The following is an 8199-nucleotide window of genomic DNA, read 5'->3' as shown; positions in this document are numbered from 1 at the left end:
ATAATCCCTTACATTATTTCTCCTAAGGAAGCAGATTATTTCTCTTGTATACATGAAGCCAGGAAACAACGGTTTATGATGGCTATTATTCCGAGTGCCTCTACACTGCCTGGAGTGACTTTTGGCCTCTCATCAAAGCTTTCCCACAGATCTTGGATGGCCAATTGTGAGATGTCCAAAACAGTGCTGGGGAAGCTACTCTAAGATGCATGGACACGCCTCCATCGTGGTGTTCCTCTGTGCATATGTGTTAACCCTGGAAACCGAACTCCTTGTACTTGGCGGCCATATCATTCCGGAACAGCTCTAGGGCCTTCTTCATTGCAGCCTGGGAATCAGCCCCAAAGTCTGCAGCATGTTTTTCGGCAAGGACCTTGATAATGACTTCAGAAATGAACTGCGAGGAAGGAAAGAGAGAAAAGCTGAAGGGACAGTCAGGGTTTATTTTCAGAAAAGCCAGACTAAGAAATAGGTTGCTGAGCCTGGAAATATCTCCAAGCTAATTCAGTAGCCCTTCCCACAGCCTCTGGAGAGACAGTGAGGTCTAGCATGCAAGGAGCTTGGCTGGGCAGAACTGGGCTCTATTCCTAGCTCTGACACTGCTTCATGACCTTGACTAGATCATGGACCTTCCCACTCTTTGTCTGCCTAATCCATTAAGGCTGAAAATTCATGCCCTGTGTTTGTAAACTTACTTTCGTGGGTCTTGGTCTCCAATAGATCCCCCAGGGCTTACCCTAAAACTGTATGTCCCTGGTATCCAGTCACTGACAGCTCTTATGTAATGTAGTTTCCCAGACATGCAGAGGCTGTTTTATTATTGTCAAGGGTTGGTCAGACTGCGTGTGGTGTTTGGAATGGGAAATCTAAACTTGGATAGTCACATACCATGAGCCCTTTCCATTCCTCCTCTTGCCTGTACACAGAGACATTGGACTTGAGGGAGAGCTCACTGAAGTCCAACTAGCCATCAGTAAATAAAGGGCAACTCTCACGTAGCCATCTTGCACACATTCACTACACATCAGACAAGAAGGCTCCCTGCCCTTTTCCATACCTCCAAGTATTTGACAGGGATTTTGTGCTTGGTCGCATGGGTTTGAGCCAGGGGCTTCAGCTCTGCCTCATGATTACCCTTCTGCTTCAGGATTTTGCCCAGTTGGGTAAGGACAGTAGCTCCATGTTTCTTCAGATCTTCAGAGCCCTTCATCTGATCAGGGGTCTTCAGGCCTTTGAACTTTTCAAAGCGATCCAAGGTCTCAGGATGGTCCTTGAAGAGTCTGTGAACAAAAGTAGAGAGACTTGTGAAACTTGCAAGAGCTGTCTTCCAGGCTGTAACTGAGGTCCAGCTGTTCCAGGTGTTTCAGACAAAGGTGGGATAATCTTCTTCCTTTCCTCTTACCTAGTGCCTGTTAGTAGAGGCTACTTTAACCTGGGAACTCTGACACTTTACATCCTTTCCAAGTTACCACCGTCCACAATCACTCCTTTTAGCAGGTATATAAGCCAGGGAAACATCTGACCCTACTCGGAGTTTGGTTTAAGTGTTTTTCATCCTTCCTCTGGTAGGTTGTTCCACAAGCTGATGACAGTCTATGTGGAGAAATTTCTATTTATTTTATACAGGCTGATTTTTATCATTTGCTAATGATGTCTCAGTGAGCAGAAGCTCCTGACATACCTCCTTTTGAGTATTGTTTCTGCTTTAATCCCATGCTCTTACGTGTCCTAAGCACGATCACTACTGTCTTTTTCCATTTCCTCTGGCTGTGACAGACACTGCCTTGAACATGTCCAGCTAGAGTGACAGAGCATATTTTTTTATATATAGCTCTGTTAACTCTTTGGCACCAGTCCCCTGAGTTATGTCAGCTGTATTAAGATAGAGAGAAGAGCCGAGGTTGGTTGTGGTACTGGGAGGTGAGTTCTTGCATTCCCATGAAGGAGAAACAAAGCCATCTGTCTTTGTTGACTTACTATTGCTGAGGAGCCAACCTGTAGACCGCTGGCTCTCACCAGGACACTCTTCCCCAGCCCGTTTCTGCAGGAAAAGAGACTTCTAGAGGCTTCTTGTACACACACACAAAAAAAGGGAACAGTCCCCAGCCTCATGTCCCTCACATCTGGAGCTCAGGTGTATCAGCTGAATGGGACAGATTACTGTGTTCCCACCCTATGACTGCATATACAGAGATATTTAGTTCCTTTCCCTCTTTCCCAGCCCCCAGCTCATCGCAGCTACCAGCAGTGTTAGTCTGTTCATTGGGAACCACAGCACCTCAGAGAGTCCTTGGGAGTAAGCGGGTAATAAGACCATACAGCCTTCAGGCACGTTGTGCCGTGCCATGCACTCCTATACATAGGCACCCTGATCCAAAAATGGAAAAGAAATCAATAAGGTGGAAGAGTGGCTAAAAGACAGACAAAAGTTGTTCCTGGTGCTTCCTCCCTGTTGCATTTCCTAGGAGACAGGATGCAGACACCACTGGCAACCAAAGCAGTAGGAAATTTCACTCTTCCCTGCCAGAGCTGAGGTGAAAAAGGGATACTGCCTGTCCTGATTATTAGGAGCAGTCTAATAATTTGGTGTTAGGAGACATTAGCTCCCTTGCACAAGTTTATTTGTAGGTATTACACCCCCTGATGGGCATAATAAAACCAGTTGAAGCACCACAAAAAGCAGTATTTGTCTTTACAGCCAGGGCCCTACAGCTCACATCTGTGAAGTGGCTTGCTCAAATTACCTCCAGCAGTGTCTGGAGCTCCAGCCTAGGACCTCAGCCGTGAAACCACCTTCCCTCTTATATCTTACAGTGATTGCATCCTTGCTCTGCCCTTGAAAGGATGCTGGGACTTGTGTCCCATCTGGAACTGGACATTCTTTTTAAGTAAGTTGCCATGAGGGCCGGACTTTCCACTGTCTGATGTGAGTATAGGCAAAACTACACTAACAAATATCTCAAGCACATGGAAAACACCGAGTGTTCTGCAGCAAAAAGATTCTGTAGAGGAGTCCAGTCTCTGGACCGAAGATCAGTCTTTGCTGGTGTTTCATTTCAAAGGATTTCTGTACTCTACCAGGTGCTGAGCACACCACCATCAGCCTTTTCTTTTCTCCTGTACCTTTCCATAACACAAGTTGTATCCCACCCAGAGGGATAAAAAAGCCTTGCACTTTGGAATGGGATGCAGTTACTTCTAAAAATCTCCCTCCACTGTGTCTGGCTATGCCTGAATTGTGTCTGACAAAGATTATATACTTTCAAGACACTTGAAAATTCTTCCGAGGAGTATTCTTTTGTTTTCTTTGGAAGACATCTAATTGAATAGGCATTTTCTAAATATATTCCCAGAATGTGACATCTACCTAAGAAGCCTTTAACAATTCACGTGCAGACACATATCTAAACTAAGAGCTGCTGGGCTTCCCCTGCCTTTCTCTTCCTTCAGAAACCTCTTGAAGGAACAAGAAATGATCTGGGTTGGTTTGGCTGGGGAGCACAAAGTCACAGGGAAAGGGGGTGTCATCTATTTATTTAATGCCATGCTCTTTCCTGCAATACCTGTAAGAAAAATGATATGACCTTTTCAGCTAGAAACTGCTTTCACTATCTTGTGGCACCTCCAGAGCCAAAGTAGCCACCTCACAGAGATGAACTGGTGGGGAGAGCTCAGGTTCCTGCTACCTCTGCAGCATGCCTGCTGTGGACCTCATTGCCACCTGGCTGCCCCATCTCTCTCTTCCCTTCAAGCTAAACTGGGCCATGATAATGGAGGTAAATAAAACAGCCCATTGCTCTGGCTCATCTTTGAAAAAGCTTCTTAAAGCTTTTCAATGGATTTACCTGGTGGTGTGGGCTCCTTCAGTTGCCTGGGAAACCTCACAAATGGGTGCTATGTCCCCACTTCCCTCCTCAGCACCTGTACCCTTCCAGCACATCATACTGCGCACAGGCTGAGGGGGAGACCTGGAGATAGTCTTGAAGTCTCCATTCCTGCTGGTCTTTAAGGACAGGTTCTAATGCCACCCAGTGATGTTTCTAACTCCACATCCCTGAGATCCCTTCCAGATTGCATTTCTGTGACTTGTTGTTTGTGCCTGGAATGTTCCCCTTTGGGGGGGCCAGGACCACAAGGACAGCATGGGTGCAGGGGTCCTCTTAGATGCAGACCTCATGAGCACTCCCACTGTGACACCAGAGGAGGGAAGTGGGTAGAAGGATGTGCCTTGTTTCACAACTAGACCTCAAATGGATCATCTTGAAGTGGGCAAGTGTTACCACCCAGATTTCTGGCCAAAAAGCAGGTTGGGCAGGGCTCTGGCAGGTGAGACTAAGTTGGGGAGAGGGAAACATTCATGTACTTCACAGTTAATTTTACTGAAATCATTGACAGAGGTGATTTTCCTCTCCTCTCCTTCCCTGCCTCTCTACATCCTTGCTGCAGAGCATCTGAAGGCCCAGGACGCACAATTTGCTCCAGCATTTCTTGCCACGGTGCTTGAGCAATGAGGATACAAGCAGACCTTTGCCAGCAGAGGCATAGAGAGTGACAAAGTCCCACCATCTTTTGAAAGCATCACTGGCATGCTGTTGCACCCTCAGACAGACAAAGAGACAGCCACTTTATACAGTTTTTAACCCAGAAACCATAGCAATGGAAAAACACCACCCTACAACAAACAAAACAAAGCTGGTTGAAACAGACACTGCCAAACACAAGCCTCCATATTAAACATACACCTTCCTTGGACTCTCATCAGAAGCTCTCAGCTCTACTCTTATGACCAAAGCTTCTTGCCTACCTCATTAAGATCTCATGCCCATGGCCAGCAACATCGGACTCCACCTTTCCCCAGATGGCCAGCACGTGCTGCCATTCCTGGTCACTGAGCCCCATGGTTCACTGAAGTCAGGTCCTGAGTGCTCCCCACAGCCGTTTGCCTTTCCCCAAAGGGTGTCTGGAGAGCTCACCCGTGGGATTTATAGCCCCTGCTCACAGACCTACACCTGTCGATCGTCAGCTGGACGTCTTGCTCTCTTTCAGGCTTGTCTAACCTAATCAGCCTCCCTATTTTTTTCTAGGAAGCTATTTTGGGTCAGGTGCTATTGTGGGTGCCACTAATGGCATCATTTCTGCTTTCCGTATTGGACTGGCACATGTCCACTCTAGACAGAAAGGGCACTGCCGAAACACAGTGCCAGGAGCCTGTCCCAGGTTCACAAGGACCCAGAGACAGTGTCAAGCTGTATGGCAGGAGATTCCTGTAGAGCACCGTCATCTGCAAGGCCACCCTATCCCCTCTTCCCTGGCCTGCCAAGGGCAAGCAGGAGAAAAGGCCTGGACAGCTGGTAGCATTGGCTCTGTTGCTTCAAAGGCCCTTCCTTTCCCATGCTGATCTCACTCTCCTTTTTCCCTGGGGTAGCACACACCATTTACTTATAGAGAAGAGCACAGAGTTAAAAGAGACATGTCCTTAAGAGCTAACCATATTCAAAGTGGCCCAGTCATCTCCCCAGCCTCTGCAGCAGGGAGGAAGTGGATAAAAGCTATATGGGAGCCAGTTACCCTGCATCTACCTGCTGGGGTCCTTCTGCCTGTCCCTTTGGAGAGCACCCAGATTTAGCTGATGGCTGAGCCTGAATATTGGAACCAACAGACATATAGCTGAGCCAGGAGGGTTTGTGGCAGGCCAGAGACACAAGACCACAGCAGGGCTTCACTCAACACACACTCAGCCAGCAGCTAAGGTCTCTGGCTACCTTTGTCAAGTCAAATATCAGTGTTGGGAAGAAAAGCCACCGGGCTGACAAGCAATGTGGATATGCTTCAGGACATGTCGCAGCCTTTCTCGTCTAGCCACATCAGGACTGATAATGGCCTGGCACACCAGCAGGGTGATTAATCTCTTCCAGGGGATGACTGCAGTTAGAGCACAGCCTGATAACAAAGCCCAGCTAGTGCTGCTGTCCCGAAGCACGTACCTACCTCTGGACGTGTCCAAAGGGGCACATGCTGCAGGCCTTGGCAGGTGGGAAATGTCAACTGAGCTCTTGCTCTTGGGGCCCAGAAGAGGAACATGCGACCCCACTGTCCCTACCAGTGCTGCAGGACCTGAGGTGCATCACTGCCCCTGCACCCATCCACTCTGCAATGTGGGAACAGTCTTCCTGCTCCAGCCCTGAAAGGGGAAAGAAGTGCCACATACAAAGGGAAACAAGCAACTAGGAGGATGGAGGCCCACAGCCACCATCCCCTCACAAACACACAGGTTTAAGGGGAATCGTTTGAGTCAGAAGAGTGGTAAAAGGCAAATGGAGGTGTCTGCTGGTATCCAAGCCTAGAGGTAAGGGGATTTTGGCCATTACATGTTGCAAGACTCTGTCAGAGTCAACCTGCAAATCCCCCTTTCTCTCTTCTCTACACGCTCGTTTGCTTCACAGCCAAAAAACCCCCACATCCTAAACATTCCAGTGCCAAGATTTGATCCTGATTTACCTGTGCAAACACAAGGCCACACCAATTACCCAAACTAAGCTAAACAGATGGAAGAGAGCTCATTCCTAGTGATGTTCTCCACAGCACAGGGCTGAGATGGGAGAGATCACATACCTGCAGCCTCCCTCTTCAAGTACTTACAGCAGTAGACAAGCATTAGCACCATCCCAGGCTCGGCCTTGGGTAGGATCCTGAATACTGACCTTACTGTTTTACACATGTTTCAGACTTGACAGAAATGTGCTCCTGGTACACAAGAGGCTGCTGCTTATGCACCGAGCTCCGTCATATTCCCCAAGCTGAAACTACTCAGTTGCCATAATAACTTCATCTGAAGTTGGGTGACCCTCTGCTCCCTATAGATTTAACCAGGGTTGGTGAAGCCAGCGGTCCTGGAATGGGCATTAGTGTTAAACAGTCAGAAGGCTTAAAAAGAGTATGGGATTCCATATTGCTTTTTTTTTTTCTTAAAGTGAAGTAGGAATAAAATGAAATCATAAGCTCTCCTTCCTATTGCTTAAGTAAATAGCCTACAGAAATACTAAAACCTTTATGGCACACCACACTGAGCCTCAACCCTGCAGTGGCAAAAAGGACATAACATTTTAATATCTACTGGCCTCTCCTCTCTCCCTTGGGGCAAAATCTATCACGTGCACAATCCTCTAATAAATGTAAACTACAGAGAGCCAAGATATCAGATGCCCCCTTTAAAAAGTGCCGGGTGACTGAATAACCTGTTTCAAACAACCTTGGCCACAGCAGAGCCATGCTGCCTCCCATGTGTCTGCAACCTGAGGCACTTTCGCTAGACCAGCATAAGATGCACAGTCCATATTTTTGGCCACGTTTTGGGGTTCATCGCAGCGTGAAGCGGGCGCTGTTTTTGCCTCGTTGCAAAGCCTCCGGGTGGGCCGGGACCAGCCGGCGCAGGGACCGCCTGAGGCTCCCGCTGCCCGGGCAGGGGGCGCCGGAGCAGCCCGGCTCCGTCGGCCAGGGCTTGCTACCATCTAGTGGCCACGGGCGACAAAGCCACGGGGACTGGAGGCCACATCCAAGCCCTTTCCTGGGATTCGGAGGCTCGCGGAAGGGGCCAGCATGCAGCTGTCAAATTTCGGAGGCAGGGGAGTGACAGTAGGACACGCAGGACTGCAGAGTTTCAATGCCACAGGGTCACTCTGCGGTTGGGTGGCAGATGGCAGAACTCTTTGTAAGGGGCTCTTTCTCAGTGTGGGGCATAGAGACAGTCTGTTTTCCTCCACAGCAGGGCCTTGGAGTGGCCGGGCAGCTTTGCTGGTTGCTGGCATGGGGAGGATGCTGCACCTAAACCCCCAGCCTTGAGCACTGCTGGTGAGATTGGGGCAGAGGAAGATCCGTGGGACAGCCATAGCAAAGCCTTGGGGTACTCCCAAGGAGGAAGGCTGTCTTAGGGGCTCTGTGGTTCTACCCAAAAATGTTATCAAAAGGTGCTTAGGAAAGGATCACCCATCTAATGGGCTCAGCAGGCAGTGGAAGAGACATTTCTGGCAAAGCAGTGGGTACAGTCTCATCTCTGCTTTGCTCCTCCCTCAACAAGCAGCAAACCTTTCTACAGGCATTAGTGAATTTAGACCATGCCGCAATCCCAGTAATGGAAACGATGCTTGTTTTCCCTATTTATGAAGGATCAAAGAAGTTCTAAGACTTGCTTCAGCCCACAAA

The 8199-nt window shown here is 48.6% G+C and overlaps 1 protein-coding gene across 1 annotated transcript; it reads right to left on the bottom strand.

Moving 5' to 3' along the window:
• Nucleotides 1-250: 250 nt before the first annotated feature.
• Nucleotides 251-4899, bottom strand: MB (myoglobin; the record flags this gene model as incomplete). Its single annotated transcript, XM_080624844.1, has 3 exons — nt 251-397; nt 1058-1280; nt 4805-4899. The coding sequence occupies 3 exons, from the start codon at nt 4897-4899 to the stop codon at nt 251-253; spliced, it is 465 nt and encodes a 154-aa protein (XP_080480970.1).
• Nucleotides 4900-8199: the final 3300 nt, after the last annotated feature.

The sequence above is a fragment of the Psittacula echo genome (genome assembly GCF_963264785.1).
Source record: "Psittacula echo genome assembly, chromosome: 1".
Taxonomy (NCBI): domain Eukaryota; kingdom Metazoa; phylum Chordata; class Aves; order Psittaciformes; family Psittacidae; genus Psittacula; species Psittacula echo.
The sequence above is the reverse complement of the archived record's forward strand: the minus strand, read 5'-3'. Positions and strand labels throughout refer to the sequence as shown.